Genomic DNA, 26026 nt, shown 5'->3' on the forward strand with positions numbered 1-26026 from the left:
AAAATAACAAGACTAAAAATATATTTGGCTAACCTAAAAATAATGATTTTGGCCAAAATAAATTCCCATAATTGCTGCCGATGTTAACCAGTAATCACATTATTTGTGTACCATTTTTCTTATTACAAAATATTATTATTTGAAAGAACTTACCTAGTTTACACGTAGAATTATTTTCTAAAGGTTGTCTAGATTCACGTAAAATACATCTAATATACGGAATACGATAAATAGAAAAAAACAAAATTTGATACGATTTTTAAAACACTGCTTACAGATATAAAGATATGAAACATTATTTACTGTATGACAACGTTATTCGTTAATAACACTTTTAATAGATTAATAAATTATCAGAAAGAAAATGTAAGCTAATATTATTATTATGTAAGATTTGTTTATTTTTTCTACATCGCTGAATATAATGGAAACCGCTAAAAATATTATAAACAAATATACTTTTTCATCAACGTAACACACATTTTGACACACGCAGTTTGATGAATTTCGACACGAACCAAAGAACGAGAGTCAAACGCACTCGCATTCTCTCTGCACTCTCCCCCCTCTCACAGTCACCAATACGTACAAACTTATACAGTAGTATAAGTAATATTTTTCTTCCGTCTATCATTTTTCGGAAGCCATCTTTTTTTTTATACATCATGGATAAAACATCATCCAATTTACATCATTTTATTACTGACTAAGGTGAGTTGTATTTATTTTTTTAATATAATTACAATTTTTGAAACGATAATTGGCAGTTGTTTTATTCTGTGTGTATGTATTATTCAAATTATTTATTAGATTACAAATGTTAGAACCCAGTTTACTCTCATCTATTTTTACAAAATAAATTAATAAATTTAATAATATAAATAAATAAATTTGTTGTAATTATCTCTTAATAATTTATCCAAGAGTAGTTCTAAATAGCGACTTAACAATATCGAAAAAAGAAACAAGTTCGGTTACATTTTAGGTTATTGGCCATTAATTAACAACGGAGTAAAATACATTGTATATATCATATTTAACTAAACTGATTTAAGGAAAGGGTATTTCGTGAGTGATATATTAGATATATTAAGTTTTAAGTCGGGTAACGAGAATGAAGCTTGCTAAGCAAGGAAATAATTCCCATCTGTATCATCAACATTACACTGATTTACTCGAGCTCCTGGGTTCGACACCCAAATAGCTTACCGTTTGTTCACCGATCTCAGTTAATGTCGTTAAATATTCATAAATGAATGTGTACTCGGGAATTTGTTACAGCAAAGGTTTTGATATAACAGATTTTGAGTGAGAAAAAAATTATATTTATATAAAAAAGTATATTTCAGTATTTGTTTATAATTAAAATTGAAAATTGTGCGCGCGTGTGTGAGTATACAAATAAATAATTTAATATATTATTTATTAGGAGATAATAATATTTACTGAAACTGGAAGTTACTTCAAAATTATTTAAGACACCCGTTCGCTTCGGTTAATATACGGAGAATCTTAATATTAATCTTAATAGGGTGCTTGTATAAGAAATAGTTCTAACATTAGGTATTGACAGGTGCTATGTTGTCATTTAACGTGACATTTACTTCTCCCTTGGCCCCGTGCCCGCCAAATTCGGCATCAGGTAATATTCGCCGCGTTGTGTTTGACTTATTCATAGACTAAATCTTCCAAGCTATAACCTGTAAGGAGATGAAAAAAAAAAAAAAAAATTATTTTTACGGTAAAATTTTTTTTTTTATTTTTTTATTTTATTAACGAATCAGTATATTATAATTTTACTATTATTTATAAAAAAAAAAAAAAAAAATCCTAAAATATTTGAAATCGATGTATATAAAGTACTATGCGTGCAATTAGTAGCATCTCTGTGTTATTTCGCTTATTTGTATTACAGATGTGCTGGGCTGTACTGTGAAATACGGTAGTCGACTTGATGAGGTAAATTTGGAAATAATCGTTTTATATCGTAATCCCCATGTATTAAAAAATATTCATTAATATTTTTTTATCATATATATTAAAAGAAATGATCCTGTTGTGTTTTCCTGATTGATTACTCTTAGTAATCAATCAGAATACGGTCTAAGTTGTAAGATATACGGTATAAGTAATTTAGATACGGTCTAAGTTGTAAAATTGTGTTGCAACTATATTGTATGCGTGAGTGTAAATTATTTAAGTTAATTGAATACTAGCTAAAAAGAAATAATTTAAAACCTTACTACCGTTTGGATTCCTTGGTTACGTTCCTTTGTTAACGTGAATGTACGTTTTAAAATTTGGTTTCAATTATTTTTTATGATTATAACTTATCAAATGTTTAAAAAAATTAATATTAAACTGACGGTCGGTCGCTTGTTCTGAGAGAGTGCCGTGTAGGAAGTTTAGATGGTGTGGTTATTTTCACAATTATTACTCTGGCTGTTGAAGGGACGGTTGGTTATACAGTGGTGGGGAGAGACAGTGAGATTACTTGCGTGACAGAATGAAGCGTATGAATGCAGCGGCCAACTTGGGTTTATTGCTCAGCCCCGTTTAGATTCTCATGTCTGTGGTCAGACTTTAACTATTAATATTATATCTTATACGTTTATTTTAGATAACCCTCGTTGTTGATCGAGGTAAGAATTTTATATATATTATTTTAATGTAGATTAAAATAAGTCTCATTATTTTTGTTTGCCTATTGTATGCAAACTTATCACGTAGTGAATTTTAAAATACAATTTGCACTCCTATTTTTACAAAATAAATTAACTATTTCGTATACGCAAACGTTTCTGACTTTGTTTTCTATTTATAATACCGTTGAAATAATATCTCAAAAATAAACAAACAGAAACAAATTACGCGACTGGTTATAAATTTTAGGCTAATCGAGCAATAAAATAATTAACCGAGGAAATAAAATTATTGCACGATCTAAACGTATGAATTCTGGGGTAAACAAAGTACGGCTTACGTGTTAAAAACTGTTTTATAATTTTAGATAATTTAACATTTTTAGTGGGAAGTTGAGACAGATTCGTTGCACACTTTCTGGACCCAAGCCTAGAATCGAACCTAGGATCTTCCATACACAGGCCTTTGTCATCGATGAGGTGATAAATTAATTTCTAGTTTTACTGATTTCAATTACCAAGCGATATTTGTAGTTTGTTAATAATGATTAAATTTGTTTGCGGTTATTAATGCACTGTTTAGGCTAAATTTAGAGCTCTTACTGTCTACATACACTCTTGTATCTTTTTCAACAATGTAATGTAAAAATAGTAAATTTAATCCAAAATTATCCGCCTGGACATAAATTGGTAATTATGACATTGTTAGACGCCTAATTCTTGCAGCAGGATGGAAAGCTCATCAGGCTGCTGAAAAGTAGCATTTATCTCCTCCAGTAATGTGCAAAAAAACTGCTCTTGTGTGCTAAAGAATACTGGACAACGCTGTTTATACTTCGATTCAAGTTTAAGAAAATCGAGCTCTTATTAATGATGTATAACTGTATAATTATTGGTTTGTAACAGAAAGTACCAAAGACAGTTCTCTAGAAAGTATTCCTTTAACTCACAAAATAAAAAAAAAAAACAGTAAATAACACTTTAACATAGTTAACAGTAGGCATAGTTATTTGTTTGTTTTTTTAAATCACAATTCTATATCAGAGTGGAGTAGTAAATAAAAATATATTTACACATACTTTTTTTTTTTGTTTACATTTGTACATTCTGATAGCTTTAGTTCACATAATAGAGTGTACAAATAAATTCATGTGATGAGCTTCATTCATAAAAAAGTTGAGTAAAATTACAATCAGCTTGGTCTGTCATATAGAGCATAACTGAGATATAATATTGTAAGTGAATTTAATGAAAATTAATCTTATGATTGTAGGATCAGAAAGCATTAAGAAAAGTTTGCAGGAACTCGTAGCTAAACGATCAAGAAGTTTTCTGATAATAGTTACAAAATAAAATAAAAAAATCATATAAATTTTTTCTTTTTTTTATGCCATTTTTCTTTGTTTTTTGTGAAATTAAAAGAGATTTTATATGTTTTTTTGTAACCAGATGATGTTTGTATTGGTAAACTACTACATTAGTCAGTAGTATAGATGTAATTATATGTTGTAAATGAACACCAACCAGTCATTTACAGGTGATACTGCTAGACTTGTAAAGGTTCATGACATGTAAAAATATATATATAATATACAACTTTTGAAAATAACTTATTATTCAATATTAACTTGTGGCTATATATATGAAAAATCAAAACTCTACCCGATGGAAACATTTTATGTGTAAATGTTCTTTAACTATGGCCATAACGATTTTTCATTACGCTCATTCAAAAAACATACCAAATTAAATGTAGTAAGCATTCTTTTAATGGATGCTATTGACTGGCAACATAAGTCTGCAATAAAATTTGTTTTAATGAAAATTAAGCTAACTAGTTAACATCTGTATCAAAGAATACAGTATTTTCTTTGCTAAAAAAAAAATTATCCATGTTTCTTTAAACATGTTAAACTAAATATACAATTTTTGTAAAAGATAAAAAGCAGATAAAAGTAAATCTCTACTTTTTAATAACTGGCTATTATAATAATACTGTCAGTTATAAAATATGTAATTGTTGCTGTTGATATGGGTTTGGCAGTGATGAATACTTATTTTCTTTATGTTATTTATAGAAACCTTTACTGTACTTAATTTTATACAGGAGGTTTTTCCAGTAATGCAGACTTTTTTATAATTCTGCAGTCCCCCAGTTCTAAACGTGTTGAGCCACAATAATTTTACTGTACGGAGGTTATCACACTTTCACAAGATATACTAGGCGAATGGCTAATTTTTTAAGCTTACCTTCAATTTAATTATACCACCAGTTCAATTATTTAATTGCATATTTTTGTAATATATATATTACTGGAATCTATATATATATATATAATCATATATATATATATCAGTATTTGTAGAAAGGTTCAGTTGTTCGTAAAATGTGTAAAACCTATATGAAACATACAAAACATGGAAATCTGTACTGTATAACTTTATTTTTGTCTCTGATCATTTTAGAGTTGTAAGTGGAAAAAAGTTACATTCATACTAGTATGTTGGGTACCAAGTTTGAAGTGGTATACTTCGTAGTCTGAACAGAAAATTGTGTACTACTTGAAAATAATACAAACATCTGGAATTATTTTATTATATGTTCAAATTACTAAAATTTCTACAATTTTACACTCATATCTAAACATAAGCAATAATTTTATTAAACTGATATAAAAAAATAAACACAATTAAATATGTAACTTACTAGTCCAATAAATATAGCAAAAATCTGAAGACAGTCTGTATATGCAACACTATAAATTCCTCTTACAGCTGTATAACTTGCAGCAAAACTAGCAGTAATTATAATAAATGATGTGGTGTTAATGTCAAGTATCACCCTGAGAAAAGAGCCTGAAAATAAAAGAGAAACTTATCTATTACTAAAAATAATTTTTATCACACATTCAGTGTAAAATTATGAACTCTATTACAGAACCATGTTATTTAACAAAATATAAACTGTTAAAACAGTTTTCCAATAACATTTTGACTTATGTAACTGTCTCTAGCACTGACAGAGCCTATAATAGAATGATTTTGTGTGCATTTAATTGGTGCAGTATGTATCTATGCTGTAGTCCTTATGATTATAGGTAAACCTCAAATGAGATGACAGTTACTCCAGGAAATGGGACAGCCATTCTCAAAAAATTAAATCTTGCGCTGGGTTTATTGAGGAATAAGTAGGCTTTCTGTTGACTTCTTTAGTGAACTGAGTATACTACTTTATATCAGTAAGCTAAGCTTATTGAAATCAAGTCAGCAAGTCACCTTGTTTTGTTCACCACAAGGACTGGTTGTATAATGAACAATAATACTTTCAAAGATAACTCTGACTAAAGTCACTTGCATGTGGATAGAAATTTTTTGGACAGATAATGTAAAGCAATAAATATTAATATAGTATAACAATGATTAAAAGTCATATATCCTTAAATTTATATTAATTATTATAACATAAGGGGTACATTAATTACTCCTTTAGATTATCTTTCCCGGATTTTCTTATGGCTTGACAAGTGTAAAGTACCTGGAGTACAGGAGGCACAAATCAGGATTGATTTTTATGAGAATAATGATATTCACTCAACAGACAGTTCTTGTGATGAACCAAAGGAAGTTGACATTTGTGGAGGTGAACATCTGCATTTCTATTCTATTTGAGCTGATGCTTGGCTCAATAATGAAGACAATGAAAAACCACTTTCCTTTGTAATCTTGGAATGGGATGGTGGTAATAGTCTTGAGGATGGCTGTTTCAATTGCAGGAATGATTTCATGTTGGTTACATTCATTGTTTTTGGTTGTGATTTTTTTTTTGTTTTCAGTCATTTGACCAGTTTGATGCAAGATTCCATATCTAGTGCCAAGTTATTTCATTTCAGTATACCCATACACCTTACAGCCCTAACAATTTGTTTTACATGTTCCAAATGTTGCCTGCCTGCACAATTTTTCTCTTCTACCTGTTCTTCCAGTATTAAAGCGACTATTCCAGGATGCCTTAATATGTGGCCTATATATAAGTCTGCCTCTTCTTTTAACTATATTTTTTACAAATGCTTCTTTCTTTATCAATTTGCCGCAGTACCTCTTCATTTGTCACTTCCGTCTGAATTTAACATTCTTCTACGGCACTACATTTCAAAAGCTTCTAATTTTTTCTTCTCAGATGCTCTGATTGTCCAAGTTTCCCTTCCATATAAAGCTACGCTCCAAACATATACTTTCAAAAATTTTTTCCTGATGTTTAAATTAATTTTTGATGTAAACAAATTATATTTCTAACTGAAGGCTCGTTTTGCCTGTGGTAGTCGACATTTTATATTACTCCTGCTTCATCAATCTTTAGTAATTCTACTTTCAAAATAACAAAATTCTTCTACCTCCATAATCTTTTCTTCTCCTATTTTCACATTCAGTGGTTCATCTTCATTATTTCTACTACATTTCATTACTTTCGTTTTGTTCTTGTTTATTTTCACGCGGTAGTTCTTGCATAGGACTTCATCTATGCCGTTCATTAATTTCTTCTAAATCCTTTTTTCTCTCAGTTAGAATTACTATATCATCAGAAAATTGTAGCATCTTTATCTTTTCACCTTGTACTATTACTTAGAATCTAAATTGTTCTTTAACGTCATTAATTGTTGGTTCTATGTAAAGATTAAAAAGTAACGGGGATAGGGAACATCCTTGTTGGACTCTCTTTGTTATTATGGCTTCTTTCTTATGTTCTTCAATTATTATTGTTGCTGTTTGGTTCCTGTAAATGTTAGCAATTGTTCTTCTATCTCTGTACTTCAACCCTAATTTTTTAAAATGCTGAACATTTTATTCCAGTCTACATTATTATAATTTTCCGTAACTTTCTTGTATGCTCCATCTATTTTACCAATGTTCATTTCCCTTTCCACGTCTGAATACTTTCTTTAATCCACTCTTCTTTCGCAAGTTTGCACTTCCTGTTTATAGTATTTCTTAATTGTTGATAGTTCCTTTTACTTTCTTCAACAATAGCATTCTTATATTTTCTACGTTCATTCATCAGCTGCAATACATCCAAGATTTTCTACCAGTTCTCTTTGTTCCATCTACGTTTGCTTCTGCTGATTTAAGAATTTCCTGTTTAACATTCTCCCATTCTTCTTCTACATTTTTTACTTTATCTTTTTTACACAGACCTCTTGTGATGTCATCCTCAAAAATCTGCTTTACCTCCTCTCCTCAAGTTTCTCTAAATTCTACCGATTCATCTAACATCTTTTCTTCAGGTTTTTAAACCCCAGTCAACATTTCATTATCACAAAATTATGGTCGCTATCAATGTCTGCTCCAGGGTAAGCTTTGTAGTCGATGAGTTGATTTCTAAATCTTTGCTTAATCATGATATAATCTATCTGATACCTTGCAGTTATCATCTGGCTTTTTCCATATATGTATATATATATATATTCTTCTATTATGATTTTTAAACTCGGTATTGGCAATTACTAAATTATACTTTGTGCAAAACTCTATAAGTTGTCCATTTTTTCATTCCTTTTGCCCAGCCCATATTCACACACAATATTTCCTTTTTTGCCTTTTCCAATGCTTGCATTCCAATCTCCAACTATTATTAAATTGGTTGTGATATTTAGGCTAACGGCTTATAAAAAAGAAAGTATATTTATAAAATATTATTGTTTGTGTTTTATTTTTTGTTAAACCTTGCAGGCTTTGATAGATAAAGGAAGCCAAGAAATAGGGGTTAAGTGGGATAAAAAATTAAATAGTTAACATTAATATAGAGGAAACAATGAAGTTTAACTGTTTTTTTTTTTTTTTGTACCGATTAGAAATAAAAATATATTTTTTTGAAGATGAATTTATTTGAATTCATGGAAATAATTCAAAATTTATTTCTGTTAATAAGAAGTGGGTTTGAGTTAGATAGTGGCAAACAAGATGTGGTATGAAATTCGTCACATTTAATACAGATTAAACTCACTAAAACAGTTAGTGAAAATATTAATAATGATGATTGACTAGTAATATTAAATTGCTTATTAATGTATCTGATATATTTTTGTAAGAATAAAAGTTATCAATTCTCATTATATTTATTTATTGTTTATTTATTAGTCATAACTCATTACATAATTATTAATAATAAAATGTATATTTTTATTAAGTATTTTTGAGAGAATTATCTGTTTTCTGCATACTAAACTTACCTAATGAGCTTAGTATTGAAGCAATCCATAGTGCATCTCCAAATAATGCTGGCAGAAAAAGGAGGCCTCCTATCCTTTCACCATAATTCTGTTGAAAAAGAACCAATACAGTAATATAATTGGCTTCTCTCATCGGTTTCACAAACAGAAGTGAACCTATGTTAGATAGGACATTTAAATGAACAGTTTATTTATGAGATCATTTGTTAAAAATGAAATATCAATAAGCATTTTATTTATTTTTTTTTTTCAATATTTACATCATTACAAAGATATCTGTACTTAGTAACACTAGGCTATATAATTTAATAAAATATATCGTTTGCTACAAATTTTGTATTGGTTTCCAGTGTACATTAGTTGTTTTATAGTAGCAATTAAATATATAAAAATAAAACAAGGCATCGACTAAGTATTCTTAATTTATTTTCCTTATTTCAGTGTTACCAGATGAATTAGTTATGTGAAAGTAACAATATTACTTCACTGAAACTAACCATATTCTAGAACCAACTGAAAGTGGTTATTTACCAATATTACTAAAAGAAAAGTTTATATAATTTTTAAGAAAAATTGTTACAATATAGTAGTTATCACGAACCTTTCCTGATGGTGAAAGTACCTCGCTGATTAAACGCTATCTTACTGTACTTAAAACTTTTTAAAGTATTTTTCACCTAATCCCGTTCTTGTATTCTGTATATTTCTCTATTACTTTCTTTCCAGTTTTCTTGATAAACATTCTCTAAAGAATCTGATTGATTAATTAACTACCTTTTAAGAATTTAATTATTCTTTAAAGAATAATAATTAAATTTTCAACGGTAGCCCTAGTAATATTAAAAGTAATTTAAAATAATACTGAAAACATGATCAATCAATGTAGATATTAGTGGCAAATCTACGCTTTTTTAAAATAATTTATTAAGATTGTATTGTATACTTTTTTTTGGTTTCATTTCTGTTATCTTTAACTACATAAGTAAAAAATGAGTTCTTGAAAATTATATTATTTCTTTTGCTATTAAATATGGTTCTATAGTATATCAGTATTGTGGTATATCAATACCACAATTTTTGTAAATGGCATAGTGCAAGGTAGTTTTTATTCTGTTCATACAAAGAATTTGATAATATTTACCAGAAATAGATAGACAACATTTTTATTAGATTCAGAAATTTTCTTTTCTTATCTTATTTTTTTTTTTAGCCATTATCTTTTATAAGTATGCAGGTAAATGAAAATATTTTCCATAGCTGAAAAACAAGATGATCATTCAAGCCAAGCTGACTTTGATCAGTGAATTTTCTTTTTTTGGCATAGTGATAAGCGTTGAAAGAGGAAAATACAACTAAATAACAGTATCCTATGAACTATTGAGTGAGTGAAGTGAAGCAATAGCTGAGAAAAATTATCTGCAGTGCTTTTGTCCATGAAATCCATAATAATAATTAAATAATATATACATTTTTTTTAACAATGAACGAAATTAAATTTTTATAATAAAGTAAATTTGGTTGGTTATAAAAATGTTATAACTTCATACTGTTCTGAGACATCATTGTCTTTGTGACCATCATCTGTGACTGGTGCTGCTTTCTCATCCTGGTGTCAGCTGACATTACTGCCAGCAATTTTTTTGAAGTTAGGCCAACTAAATATACATTTTTTAATTAGATCAAAATTAATTTACCTACTTTTTTTTTAAATTGGAAGATTTAAGCAGATTACTAACTGTTATTTACTTAAAAAGATTTATTTTTTTGATGACTATTAACAACTAACTGCATTAGAAGATTTTTTTTTAATTTTATGCTATTACCAACAAAACTTTACCTATCTTTATGCTGAAAATTAAAGATATACTTTGCCTATCTTTATTATTTTCATATCAATCAGTTGGCTAAAAAATAAACAATTTTAAAGAAACTTGCAGACTGTTTTTATTTTAACCAATTCTGAGCAATATCATAAAAATTAAAATACTCTTAAAACTCTTAATTTCAAAATTCCACTGTTCTTGTGGTGAAAAATTGTTTTTCATTATTTTCTTGCTCGTGGTAAATTATAATAAAAGTCATAAATTTTTACATGAGTAATGTAAATCCATTTCTTTCACCAAAAATCTCTTCAAATATTGAGTAGGTGCAATCCCCATAAACTGATAATTCCTGAATAATCACATTTTTTATGAGGAAATATGACAGTGGTTTAAGGTACGCTTTACTGAATTTAAAAATGGGAACTAATTGAGATACATTCATACTTATGTCAAAATTACTTACCAACAATTACAGTTATAAACTGTATCCAATTGGCACTTGGCACCAAAGTAAACCAGATGTGAAAAATATTTCAGAGATGGCACTTATGTAACCCCCTCCAACCCATGTTGCTAAAAAAATAATAAGTATTAAGGCAATAAATAACATTCATTTATTAGTCTGTACAACTTACATTTATTTATGTAGATCTAGGCTTAATATTTGAACTATTTCGTTTTAAATTATAAAAATTCAATAGCAGTTACAGCTTATTGCATTAATAGCAGTTATAAATAATATAAAAAATTAATTGGATTATTAGCTTTTAATATCATAAAAATCATTCACACATTCACAAAACATACAACTTTCTTAAAATTAGCTAAATTAGTGTATAATGCAACATTTTTCAAAAACTCGTGTAAGAGTTACTGCTGCATTTAACTATATTTAATGGAAACAATTATATTAACTTTGAGTATAAAAATATTTAACTAACAAAAGATAAGTAGAATATATGTGTCCTGTTGACTTGTGTCAATGGTCTATATATTATTACCTGAGATTGATCACCTCATTTATTAGCAAGATTCGGGACTGGTATATGAAAACAAGTTGCCCTTGAATCTGACAAACGCAACAGTAACTAATTTTATCAAAGAGACCAATCCTATAAAAAAACAGTAATTTGTGGCGTCACAAAATAAGTAGAGAAGGGAATGTTAAAAATCCTGGGATCAGGTGAATCGGTATTTGAATGAAATTTGCATAAAATCTGTTGTACAAACCATAGGTAACATCTCATCTTGAGAATGGCAGTATCAATGTCATTTCCCAACCTACAGCACAAAAGTTATTTAACAAAAACGTTCACTTTTAAATTAATAAATTTTACCTTATTGAATTCGCAACCGTAGAAAGAAGTGTCATTTTTTTTAAATTTTCAATGCTAATAACTGAAGATGCCACTCTGATTTGTATATTTTTTATATGTCCTTACATCTTACTCGATTGAGTAAGTTTGTTGTCGATGTCTATATTAGAATGCTTAGCTCCATATAAAGATTTTTTAAAGTATTTCCAGTAGATAATATCACGTATACTTATCTGTGATTAGTATGTTTGCTGCTGCTGCAAGATCTCTTTTACAAAAGTAGTTGCATCATTCAAAATTTGCAGTCTAATGCAGTGGGTGCTTCAGTATACTAGTTCTAATGCAGATTTTATCTGCCTTTTTATCTTAATCAGAATCATTCTCACCATCAAAAGTTTATTTTATGGATTTCGCAATTTAATTTTGTTTAAGCTAGAACCCTGCTCCACCAGTATCATTTTCTTGCTAGTCTTTCTATCACAGTGGTCCAACCCAGAAATTGAATGAAATAAATAAATAAATAGCTGAAAATAAAAATCAATAAATTATCTATTATTATTTAATAATTATTTTTTCTTCATGAACTTCAGTTAGATTGTTTAAATAATTAAAGTTTTAATTTATTTAAACAATCATAAAATTATGCATGAATTTCATGGATAAAGCGTTCCAAGGAAAAAGTTATTTTCATAAAATCCAGCACGATAAACATGTCAAACCGACAATTGGGATTATTGACATTTTTCTGTTTATTAAAAATAAGCTAAGTTCAAATGAGTAAAGATGTTTAAATACAATCTTATGTTTTATGATATTCTTTGCACTCCTATTATGTCCCTTTATTATTTTTTTGCCATTTCCTATAATTATTATGTATAATACTTTTCTCAGAAACAATCATTGTTTCTAAACAGAAAAGGTTTATATTTTGTTGCTTTACACTATCAGTTTCACTTTTACTCACGGTTATGGTTCTTGTTTGTCATCTAATATAAATGACTAGTCCCTAGTTGGGTACAGTGTGATATCAGTTATAGAAATGGACCGTTTCAGTGCAATTGATGCTCTGTATGGAAATACGCAACAGTATATTCAGTTTAATAAAGAAGGCAGTGAAAAACTCAAACTCTAATGTATCATTTTCCGGTCATGAGATGTATGTTGTTCTTGTGAACACTTTTGATTTAGATTATTTGCCCATTCCCCCACTTTTAATTTCACAAATTCTAAAAATGTTCTGTGAAAATTCAACTTTCTAGTTTTTATAGAATCAAAATGGCGGCTTTCAAATAAAAACATTTTTTATTCATTATAAAATAACTGGGAAAAATGATTAAAAACAGGTGATAATTAAACCCAGATAATTATTCACGGTTATGACTAATTATTAACTTGTTTTATTCAATTTCAACACCCATTTAACAGTACATCATCTCTGTTTAAATCTTTTTACTGAATATTTTATAATTAATAAAAATATTGATTTATCTGCAATCGATGTTTTTATTTGAAAGCCACAGTTTTGCTTCTATAAATCCTATAGAAATTTTCACAAACATTTTTAGAACCTTCAGTAAAAAGTTGATAAATTTTTAATAGAATTTGTGGGGAACGGGCAAGTGATACTAAATTAAAAGTGTATACCTCTTTGGGGTACATGCTGTAAAACATTCATATAATTATTAAAAAATATTACCCTGATATTTTCAATTTTGGGCAAGCTTTGTCCAAAAATTAGTTACAAAATCTAGCTCATTGGGTTTGATAATTTTACTGGAGCCATATTGTGCTCTCAGTGGTGCATATCTTGTCTCAGATAAATCACTCAAGCAAGTCATTGTTTTTCAGTAACCTACCTTTTTTCTTATTTAATTACAATAAATATGCTATCAGAGATTTCTGTTTATAAAAGGAGGTAAGTATGTAGACTGATATAATTTATCGACTCATTAATAATACAGATTCCAAGCAAGTTAATTTTAAAAAATGACTAACACACTGTAACATAAGTATATGTAATCTGTAAGTTAGGAGTGAAATTTTATGGCCTAACTGAAAGCTAGGAATTATTTTTTAAATTATAGAGTAGGAATACACGTACCTGAAAATTAAGAGGATAATTTCATTTTCTATTATTATATATGTGTACTTATAGTTTTGTTATTTAAGGTGTTAATTTTTATTTTTTTTTTATTTTTACAGGCATCAACTACTAAGGTCATTAGCCCTCGTCACATTCTTTAAAAAGATGTTAGTATCACTATCAGGATCATCATATGTAAGGGTGTAAAGGGCCCTTACATTTTATTTAAAAGCACAAACTTCACAAAAACATTAAGACACAAACACAACACTTACAAGGTGTAAAAGGGCTCCGATATTAAAAATTGAGACAAAATTCTCAATGAACATGAAAATAAAAATATATTTCTATACAATACCATTTCCTTCTTCTACATGTCTTGTTTATTAATTTGTTTAAGCACCCTCGGGTCAACCAGAACCGCTGTTAAGCAATATATAAGTCGCGCCAGGATGCCGTGGCAGTTGACTCTCCATATAAACAGGCTACAGGCATGCATTGCGCCCACCCATAGCCTCGTGCCCTCAGTCCACCCTTGACAGTCCCTCATGCCATCATTGGACGCACCCTGACCCACTGCTCTTGAATGCATACGAGCTAGGGTGGCCTAGGCAAGAGGGCTACTTCCCGTCTCTATACGTGCCACGCTTCAAGACTCCCATATACAAATAAACTACCTCTTAGAGACTCTTTAACATAGCTTTAAATTTTTAACTTTTACAGACTTCTAAGAAGTCTACTGGCGTGTAAATAAGCAACTATCTTTTCTTCATTTCCATTATCCAGATCAGCAGTAATGTCATTTCTTAGACGGAACCTCTTTCTGAGGTCCTTATATATTGTACACTCTTCTATTAGATGCTTAATTGTAAGTGTTTTATTGCAAACACCGCACATTGTTCTCTCTTCGCCGGTTAACAAATATGAATTTGTTAATCGCGTGTGACCTATTCTAAGTCTGGTCACAGCTACTTGTTCACGGCGAGTCAACTTAAGTCGCTTTTCCATTTATATGGAGAAGTTTTCAATGAGTTTAATTTTGTATTTAAACTCCTCCAAACAGTACTCCACTTGTTTATTACCATGTTAGTTAGACAGTTTTTAACATCTGCCACTCTTACAGGGAATGCATCCAAATCATCGCAGACTGTTGCCTTTCTGGCAGCTTCGTCTGCGCTTTCGTTACCTATAATACCAGCATGCCCAGGAGTCCATACAAATACGCATCGCTGTCCCCGTTGATTTAGGACATATAAAATGTACAGGATGTTTGCAATTAGGACATCCTTAATTTTCTTGTTCCGAATTGCAACAAGTGCACTTGAAAGGTGAAAGAATCGGAACTAATTAGCACTCTCTCTTCGCAATAGTGTTCAGTGTAGCGAAGAGCTTGCTGAATGGCAGTAAGTTCTGCCGTGTAGACACTGGCCATATCTGGCAGTTTCCAAAAGTGGGCTTCTCCATTTACATATATGGAGCATCCAACACCATGTTCGGTTTTAGAGCCGTGAGTATAAATTCTGATATGCTCTTCATAGTCACTGACGGTTGCTAAAAATTCCTGTTGGATGATCACTGCTGGCTTCTTTTTTATTTCTCCCTGAAAGATCCAACCTTGTATTTACCGCTGGCAAGAGCCATGGCGGTATTTCTCTTGTGGAAATTGCTAGCGTCTCAGGAATAGCAATTTCGTATTTTCTTCTTAATTCGTGGTACCTAATTCCGGCTGGTCTGGAATAGGTACCACGATGTTCATATAATGCAGCCATAGGATGATTCGTAAAGAGTTTGTTATTTATATGAGCAGGAAATGCCCATACGTTTGCTGCATATCTTAACAAAAGGACCTCTCTTCTATAATGTAGTGGCATTATTCCGGCTACGGACATTAGACTAGTCGCCGGACTTGTGCGGAAAGCGCCTGTCGCATATCTTATTCCGCTATTATGAACTACGTCTAAGTTTCTTAAATGCCACTTCCTAGCGGATGAATATACAATACATCCGTAGTCTAGTTTCGATTGAACCAATGCCTTATACAGTCTCAATAATATCTCTTTATCTGAACTCCAATTAATATTCTATAAACATTTTATAATGTTTAGGGCTTTTTGCATCTATCACTCAAGTCCTATATATGTAATCCCCACGTAAGGGATTTATCCAATACCAGTCCTAAAAATCTCACGTTATTCTTATATTGTATTTGATTATCGCCAATTGTCAACGTAGGACTTTGATGAGGAATTCTCTTCCTACAGAAGTGTACACAGCACGTTTTTTCTTGTGAAAATTGGAATCCATTATTCCTCGCAACTTCATTTAGAGCGTTAATCGCCCGTTGCAATTTATATTTTACCATAGCAGTCTTGTTGCTGGCATACACAATTGCCAAATCATCAACATAGACGCTTTTGCTGATTTCTACTGGAATGGCTAATATCAATTTATGCCATTTTCCAACATTCTTTCAGATGAATATTCATTGTTGACACGTTCTTGGAAGGTACGGTCATTCATATAGTTGCTGAGCAATACTGGCAGATTGCCACGAATGCCCCATTCATGTATCTGGAGCATTACTCCATGTCGCCAGGTCATATCGAAAGCCTTCAGAAGATCAAAGAAGACTCCGACACAATGTTTTCTTGTAATAAAGCTGTTATAATGTTATTCTCTAAGTTGATCATTTGATCGGTGGTAGAATGGTATTGCCGAAAACCTGCTTGATATGGTGATATCAGGTTTTCTTTTTCTAAAACCCAAACGAGTCGATTATTAATCATTTTTCCCATAGCGCACGTCAAGGAGGTAGGACGATAGCTATTGGGATCTGTTAAATTTTTATTTTTCTTTGGTACTGGAACAACATGAGCTTTTTTCCACTGCTGCGGGTACATTCCATCCCGCCATATTTGATTATATAGTTCTAATAGTCTGCGTTTTGCAGTGGTATTCAGCTGCCTGATCATGTTATAATGAATTTCATCCGGACCAGCCGCTGTGGTGCCTGCTTTCTCCAACGCTTTCATGAATTCTTCTATTTTAAATGGTACATTATATGAGTAATTATACTCAGTACAGAAATTTAGTAGACCCTCAAGTTCTTTTTTTCGCTCGAAAATCTTCGTAGTTAGCCGTTTGCTGGCTTTCTCGAAGTGAATGGATAATAGCTCTGCAATTTCGTTTGGAGTGTCTTTAATTCCATCTTCATCTTGAAGGCTAGTTATGGGAGCAAACTTTTTACTACCACAAATAGCCTTCACTTTCCTCCAAACGTCTGATGCAGTAGTACTTCTGTCAATGGATGACACGTATTGCTGCCAGGATCGTTTCTTCGAGTCTATCATGAGACGTTTTGCATACGCCCTATTTCTTAAAGGCAATAAGATTTTCTGCGGTAGGATGTTTCTTAAAGGCGTTATACGCCCTTTTCTTTCTTTTTATAGCTTCACTTATTTCATCGTTCCACCATGGAACGGGTTCTTCATAAGTTTCCCAGATGTTTTGGGAATGAATCTCGATGCCGACTCAAGTATCGCATTTGTTATAGCGTCGACATCGTCCTCGATAACTCCAGTTGTTTCAAGGAGTATCGTTCTAGCTGTGAAGCTCGTCCAATCTGCCTTTTCAAACAACCATCTTTTAGAGATGGGATATATGTTTCTTGTAACGTCAGTTACAATTTGCACCGGGAAATGATCGCTTCCATGCAAATCGTCTAAAACATGGAAGCTGTAAAACAGGTGAGGGAAGCTCAGAAATTAATCGCGCTATGTCATCCTCCTTCCAATCAAAATTCGGCAAGTATATGCTGCAGACAGTAATCTGAAGTAGACGCTTCATTCTAATGGCAATCGCTTGTAGGTTTGTATTTAGATCAATCGCTTTGGCTGTAGCTCTAGTCGATATTAAGATGGCTACTCCACCTCTAACTCTTACATTTGGCGGTTGATCTCGCCGAAATATATCGTATCCTCTTAATTTAAAATTTTCATTTCGGTAGAAATGTGTTTCTTGCAGACATACAAATCGGGTCTATATCATGTACCAAGCGTTGGAGCTCATGGATGTTTGAAAAACATCCATTGATGTTCCATTGTACAATCGACTCGCTAATTTTAAATTAAATTATGGTCTTGGTTTACCTTTCAGCCAGCCTTTTTTTCCTTTTCTTCTCCATACTGCTAACAGCTTCGTGTTCGCGGAGAACGTCGTCGCCCGTATAGCTTCCGGTCTCCGAATCGGAGACTACCGAAGCCGCCGACGACGACGGACATGGATCGGCGCCGATTGAGAGGCGGCAACCTGGCCCGACCCCCGACAAGGGGATCGCACTAGTCACCGCCCGTGGAAGGGGGGACACTTGCCCCCCCTGTGTGATTTTTTGTGGCCTCTGTGGTTTAGAGGCCACCTCAGTTGCAGGAGGCTTGGGTGCCTTCATAACAGACTCTGTAGCAATCACTTTCTTCTTATAATCAAAGATCTCCCTAAAACGGACTTGACATTCTGGTTTGGCGTCCGTTTTCTTCACTACAGGAGCAGCTTTCTGTTTTACAGATTTATCTTCAGGAGGCTGTACTACTATCTTTGGCTTAACCGCTTCTTTACTGCTGCATCTTGTTTTCGATTATCCTTTCAGTTAAGCCAGCCAAAGTTTGTTAATGATTTGAGTCTCATCAACAGAAACTGGAGCAGGAACAGTAGCCGCAGCCTGAGCATAGGTTGTTGTTGCTCTAGGTTTGCGGGCATTTACAATCTTCTTTGCTTCGAAGTAGCCGACCTTTTGCAGGGTTTTTACTTCCTGCACAGCCACCTCGTCTTTGTAGACAGGACAGTTCCTGGATCTACAAGAATGCTGTCCTTTGCAATTAATACAAGTAGGAGGCTCCTTACACGGCTCTCCCTCATGCACCTCATCACCGTACACGCATATTTGTGGTCTTTCACACCTAACAGCGGTGTGGCCAAAGCGTTGGCATTTGAAACATCTCATTGGCTGTGGGACAAATGCCCGCACATCTAGTCGATGAATTCCCGCTCTTATCTTCTCCGGCAAAGTTGGCCGGTTAAAAGTGAGAACATGAGAGGCCGAAGGTAGGACTTCCCAATTCCTTCTCATGTTCAATCTCCGACACTCTACTACTCCCTGCGTTGCTAACTCTTCAACAATTTCCTGCTCCGTACAGTTTAGAAGATCCCGACAGACCACAACACCCCTTGAGGTGTTGAGCGTGCCGTGAGGATCGACGCGTACAACTAATTCTCCAATCTTTTTCAGCCCTAGGATCTTCTAAAACTGAGCATCATCTACAGTCTCAACATGAAGTCCAGTGAAAGTCTTCCTTATTTCTTTAACAGGGCCTCCTGTACATTTAGTTATTTCTCGAGCAATGATAAAAGGACTCACCCTCGAGAAATTACCATCCTCCTTTGTAATGACCAAGTATTTAGGTTTTGGAACATTACTATTCTTGAAAAAACCCTTTTTGTAAGCTTTTTTAGCCTCAACTTCAATTTTCCTTGATTCCGCGCTCTTTCTCCGTTTCGCCTGAGGCGAAACGTCCGGTTCTAAACGAGGGTGTTTACGTGAACCCTCTGCCACGTTTTGTTGTTGATCAGTTTGCATGATCTTTGATCCCTTCTGTAGTAAGGCTAGCCACCGGAGTACACCCCCATTCCAGGGCTACCAACCCTGGAGGTCCGTTCCGGTACTCCGATGGAATCGGCATATGTCTTGGCAGAGAGCGCAGTCTCTGCACTGACTCCAGGCCCTTACACACCGAGGTTTTCAGGGCTCCCATGCGCCGAAAAACATGGGAACCTTTACATGCTTGCCATCGCGGGGGGCATGTGGACAGCGAAATACCGCCGTTACACGTGCAAATAACTTCGTGTCCGCCACATCGCCAGCTCTAAAGGTGGTATCAATCCATGTCCTTAATCGTTAAAAATTTCGTACCTGCAGGTGGCCGCGAAATCCAGTCCTGAAATTCGGCCGAAAATCCGAGAACAACACTCGGAACCCCTTTACCCAGCTGCATGTATTGTACGTGAGTACAGCTGTTGCCGCCCTGGACGTGGAACGTAGATGTTGTGTTCCGGACGTGGGGATTACCTACCTCAGGTCATTATTATTATTATATTAATTTATTTTTTGAATTATTAATGATGTTTTTATTGAATCCATTTTCAACTGCTGTATGTTTAATTAAATTTAATTCATTTTTTACATGCCTTTGCTTTAACTTACTTTTGTTCCACGGTTAACGTTTTTGTTCCACTGTGTAGTACACTTGCGCAGCACTTGCTCATGTCAAAGTATAAATCTTTGCTCCCCACTCTTCAGACCATTCATCACACATGAAAAAACTGGCAAAAACATCAAATTTTTAATTTGAAGCTATGAATTTCACAAAATCTTACTTATCACCATTAAAAGCTTGTTGTCAAATCCATTCTGAGATACCATCCTAAAATTATTTTTTACCTTTTAGTGCGTTTGATTTAAGAGTGGTGTTTTAACATTTTTTTACATATTTATTTTCTACTTTTTAGTCTTCATAAGGTTATACTTGACAGCTGTGCTAGCGCACAGGTTTGAGCAATCTTTTGAAGTATTCATGCCTGTAATTTCCAATACCGCAGGCAAGAGTATAGGCAGCTTTAAAAGTTCATATATCTTAAAATATTACAGTATATACTTATATATACGTCAAACATCACAAATCTTAGGTCTCTAGTCTCGTATATTAAAATTTCTCATGCATTCATACACTGAACTAGTCAGTGGTGTCTCTTAATACACCAAAAGAAATTCTGGATTTCCAGACTCCAGTCATAAGTTAGCTAAAGTTGCGGGCAATTTCTTTTCACTGTGTGTGCGGTTGCATGTTTAAGTTCGGTCGGCAGCAAAATTATTTTTATGATTTTTTTTTGTAATTTTTTTAACCTTTTTGATATTTTTTCAGTTTAAGATGATTTTGATCTTAGTTTGTAATCTACACGGGGAAAATATGTACTTCTCAGTCATGATCGAAGAGGAGTAATGACTTTTGTTTAATATCTCATAAGTATCATGAATCATCAGGCATAAATACTGAATATAACAGTTATATGAAATTTGAAGTTTTCCTTCAGCTGTAAAAAAAATACTTTCTCTCAATTTAATCTATTGAAACGACAATATCACAAATATGGATAATTCTTTCACTAAGAAAATAAGCATGTAACGAGGTTGCATAAGTTCAAGGAGCATTCTTTTTCACTGTATTAAGGGGCATTTTTTCCATTAATTAATGCATCTCAGTGACTTGAAAATGTTGCTAAAATGTGTTGTCATCAGGAGCAAAAACCTGCATGCAAAATTTCAGAGCGAATGGATGAACAGAAGTGCTTCAAAATTTGACTGAAATGTTCCTTACCATGAATCTCGTATACATAGTCCAAGAGCGAGTTAATATAAGAGTGGTAATAATTAAAAAATTTGTAATAAATAAAAAAATTGTAATAAATCTTTTTATAAAATAATTTCTTTCAAAAAGATAGTAATTTTTATTGTTTTATCATTCTGAAATATAATTATCACTATCTTAATAATTATCACTATCATTAGGTTAGTGATAATTATTAAATATTGCATATTTAGTAATTCAATGTATGCTTCTGGTTTTTGTGTGCTATTAATAAAATTTACATATCACGATTACTGTCTTTGTGTATAGTCTGATTCTGTAAGGTGATTTGTAAAGATTGATTTTTTTTGTGTGTTGTACTTATACTTGTTTTTAAATTAATATATGGCAGATGTGTCTATTATGGTGTTAGTGCAATCACAGTAATTGAATTTAGTTGTATAATCTTGGGTTGCTGAATTGTGTCAGTTTTCTGTATGACCTTATGAATTTTGTTTGTTAAAAAATGAAATGGAATCCTCTTTCCTAAAAATCTTGGCAATTTTGTAAAAATAGATAATGTTTACTATCATTCACTCTAAACTGTCAACATTATCAGGAAAGAACATAAGCAGAAGCGGCTCATAGCCAAAATTAGTGGGGGTGCTGCTCCAGAAAATTTTTTAAAATAAAAGTACCAAAAAAAAAAGAATCAAATAGAATAACTGGAAGCAGCATAATAATCTAATTCTACACTTTATCACATTCAAGAATATGGTACACAGTTTTTAAGCCCACTTAAAATCCATATTCGGTTAACCGAATAAATAATAAAATGTCAATACAGATAATATTTTTTTAGTATTATTAGGTAATAATAAAATTTCCGCTTAAAAGCACTATAATCCAGTGGTGCTTAATTTAAATTTCTATGTACACAGAAACAATTATATAATTAGTTTTTACTAATTATCTTCTCTTTCCAGCTTGTTTTTGGACAGATTTGGCAATCAAAGAGCCCTTGCTTTCTACCATATTCTGATAACAACTAAACCACTTTCATATTCCTCCCACCCATTAAGCTAGAAAAGGGAACGAACAAGGAACGTTCCATACACACGCGGAGTAAAAAAACTACCTTCCATCAGCACTGCAGGAGCAAAAGTGCTCTCTCTCCCTCGCAGCCTCGCGTGCAACTTCCAATGTGCGCATGTGCACAACAGCCAAATACCATGCTGCTGGAACTGTGACGCGCATAGTTCCATATAAAGATTTCTGTATCTTTTTCATAAACTGGGGGATGGCTATTAAAATTAAGCTAAGGATTATATATTTTTAAAGTATAAAGAAAAAATTAAAGAAAAAAGGACTCATATTAAATGTTATAGATAACAAGTGGAAATAGGGAGTGCTGCAGTTCCACAGAGCCTATATGCGAGCCACCACTCAGTGTAAATGTATCACTTTAGATGTTATTAACAAATTACAGGTTATATAGCAAATAAAAATTAAAAAAATACTTGCTGACAAACAACAACCTTGGGGGTTTTGCATTAAATACATCAGGCTGACTGAATGCATATTTACCTACAGATGCAACTCATAAGTTACTAACACAATAAAAGCAACATTTATAAATAACCTCATAGAAACAGGACTCGCATGAAGGCATTAACAACATACACATTTTATTTGCCACAAAATTTGCAAGTTAACACTTTTTAGAATTTGTAAAGTAGTAGAAATGTTTATGTAATGATACTTTTTTTTTTTTTTATCAAAAATTCCTATTAGTTTAAGTGAGCTTTTATAACTCATTTAAACTCATTTTTAATTTATTTACAAAATTATAGTAATAGAAATGTTAATTTAATAATAGATAAGAGAGAACATAATGAAAGGTAAACTGTTTCTTTAACTTGCTCACTCACTCTTTTTCTATATACAGTGTTGACAGTGTTTCTAAAATGGTGGACATTTTCAAATTCTACTTGCAAAAATAATTGAAAATTGGTTAACAAATAGCTGAATTATTGTAAAAAATTTATGTAATTTTGCGTCTGTTTTCATGTCCTCCACTTTACAATCAATTCCATTAAATATTAATTGTTTCTATTTATTGTTAATTCTAGTATTGTAAATTAGTATCAAATTAAGTCATAATTTTCTCACAATAATAGACCTAATAATTAAAAAAATAAAACAACTACCTGTGATAATCTTACATTAATTGTAGAACATTAGGCACACTTTTTGTTTAAATAAACAGTTAACAATTGTTAAAAGCTATAAAGGATGTTCAAAGTGTCCACCATTAGAAATTACACAAGTCTACAGTCTTTTTTCAGTCATTTTTCAGAGAGATTGTCTTAACCGTTCAAAACTTCCATGAGTATTCCTAATTTCTTGAAATCCATTTTGGATTCTTTGTTGAAGATCCTCAATGCTGAGTATTGGAGTTGAATAAACAATATGTTTCAAATGGCCCCACAGGTAGAAGTCAAGTGTGTTTATCAGGTGATCAGGCACTGGCCCTTCGCGGTCAATCCATTTTTCATAGAAAGTTTCATGCAGGAAATCTGATACCGACTGACTGAAATGTGCTAGAGCTCCACAGACATGAAACTACATATTCTCTCTTAATTGTAGAGGTAGGTCTTCCAAAAAATGTGAAAGATTTTCAGTCAAATGAGCAAGATAATTTTCTCCATTTAAATGATTTGGTAGAATGATGGGGCCAAAAATATAGTCATTAAAAATACCTGCCCGTATGTTCCGGGAAAACCTTTGTTGATGGCTACTTTGGAAGATAACATGAGGATTGTAGTCGCTTCAGATATGCTGGTTATAATAATTTTGAAGACCATTCCTGTTGAAAGAAGCTTCACTTTTATATTGTTAGCATGATCAGCAATTGTAGTCACTGTAAAATTATTCAAAAGTGAAAAATTAATATCAATTGTTTTATTATTATGTAATATAAAATTTTATTGTGAGAAAATTATTAATAATTTGATACTAATTTACAATACTAGAACTAACAATAAATAAAAACAATTAGTATTTAATCAAATTGAATGTAAAGTGGAGGACATGAAAACAGACACAAAATTATAACATCAATTTTCTGCCATAACTTGGCTATTTGTTAGTCGATTTAAAAAAAATAAAATATAATTTTGTTCAAAATAAAAGTTGCAATTAGAAAATAACATAAATTTTGATAAAACTAATATTTAGAGATATAACAGATTGAAAAATAAAAATGGCCACCATTTTGTAATTTGAGCTATTTAAATCCTGATTTTTTTGCTAATTTTAAAACTTTATTACCAAGACGCTTATCAAATATTAATGTGATTCGTCTATCTGAACTAGAGATATACATTTCTATACAAAAAAAAAAAAAAATTGCAGATAGTGGCAGAACAAAGGAGAAATTGCCATTTTTCCTAAGGATATGTTTTGTTTAATTTTACAATCCGAAAAAGTATAGCCAGCCCAGCATTTTAGAAACACTCTGCATATTTAAAAGGAAGACTATACTATATTTATTACAAGTGTCATACAATTTATTACAAGTCATAAATTTTTTTACTTACCGTGTCCAAACAAATATTATAAATTATTGTGAAGATCAGAAAGTTCATTTTGAAATAAAGGTTGGAGTATCTAGGAAAGATAATAGAAAATTGAATGCTTATATTTGTTCACATGAAAATATTATTTTTTTTAATATTGTTTCTGAACTGCATTTTATTAATAAAAACAGACTATTAGTTCAGGTTTTTCACATTATTTTTTTATCGATTATTTATTGTTAATACAATGTATATATTGTAAGTAAAACAATGCAACTGCATCTTGTTGTTTATAATAATGAAATCGTAGAAGTCATATGAAGAAACTGTTTTGTTATGATAAGAATATGCATTTCAAAAACAATGCATTCATTATAAATACTTTATATAAACGTCTTTTTTTTTTATTTTTTTTGGCTGATGTAATAGTGCATTATAACTGGCAATAGCCTACTTAAAAAATTGCAATTAGGCTTGCCCAGACTCAAGCATATCAAATGTGGGGACCACAATTTGAAATCATCAAATACATGGGTAACATTAGCTTTCAAATTAAGAAAACTAATGCTTATTTACTTGCCTTTGAACAAGGATCCTACTCTTCATGGAATAATTGCTGTAGTAAACAATTTAAATTATTAAAAACCAATAATGAAATGATGGGTTCATTAACGAAACATTGGCTTCAAAACTTGGTCACCTTAACGAAATATATCCCTCCAGAAGCTCTTTAGAAAATAATTGCCAGTATTAATGGATTTCAGTTGCAACCTAGTGGAAATTTGCACTAAGTAAGCTCTAAATGGCCCTTTGGAACGAAGTTCCGTTAATTTGAAAGCGAGTTGTTTGTTATTTTTAATAGTTTTAAAGTATCACAATGCATTATGTTATTCAACCAGTTAACAGTTCATATTGGTACTAACCATAACCCAGTAAAATGGGTTTATAATGAATTTAAAAGCA

At 31.7% G+C, this 26026-nt stretch overlaps 1 protein-coding gene across 3 annotated transcripts; it reads right to left on the reverse strand.

Annotated features, from left to right (window-relative positions):
• Positions 1–1223: 1223 nt before the first annotated feature.
• On the reverse strand, positions 1224–25150 carry LOC142319457 (high-affinity choline transporter 1-like). Of its 3 annotated transcripts, XM_075356982.1 has the most exons (4): positions 25085–25150; positions 8867–8954; positions 5350–5498; positions 1224–1700 (listed from the first exon to the last, which is right to left on the reverse strand). In XM_075356982.1, exons 1-4 carry the CDS (start codon positions 25130–25132, stop codon positions 1680–1682), a joined length of 306 nt encoding a protein of 101 aa, XP_075213097.1. In that variant the 5' UTR covers positions 25133–25150; the 3' UTR covers positions 1224–1679. The 3 variants fall into 3 exon arrangements, with proteins under 3 accessions (XP_075213097.1, XP_075212923.1, XP_075213012.1); XM_075356808.1 differs by lacking the exon at positions 1224–1700 and having other exon boundaries at positions 5212–5498; XM_075356897.1 differs by lacking the exons at positions 1224–1700; positions 25085–25150 and adding an exon at positions 11153–11268 and having other exon boundaries at positions 5212–5498; positions 8867–9022.
• Positions 25151–26026: the final 876 nt, after the last annotated feature.

Source organism: Lycorma delicatula, chromosome 1 (genome assembly GCF_047948215.1).
Source record: "Lycorma delicatula isolate Av1 chromosome 1, ASM4794821v1, whole genome shotgun sequence".
NCBI classification, from domain to species: Eukaryota; Metazoa; Arthropoda; class Insecta; order Hemiptera; family Fulgoridae; genus Lycorma; species Lycorma delicatula.

What these genes read in the sequence shown, in the direction of transcription:
- LOC142319457 (XM_075356808.1), bottom strand. Translation starts at nt 25,132, where the DNA reads ATGAACTTTCTGATCTTCACAATAATTTATAATATTTGTTTGGACACG. An exon ending in ATAATATTTGTTTGGACACG is followed by an intron (nt 8,955 to 25,084) that starts GTAAGTAAAAAA and finishes CTTTTTCAACAG; the next exon opens with AATTATGGTGAAAGGATAGG. An exon ending in TTCAATACTAAGCTCATTAG is followed by an intron (nt 5,499 to 8,866) that starts GTAAGTTTAGTA and finishes TTTTATTTTCAG; the next exon opens with GCTCTTTTCTCAGGGTGATA.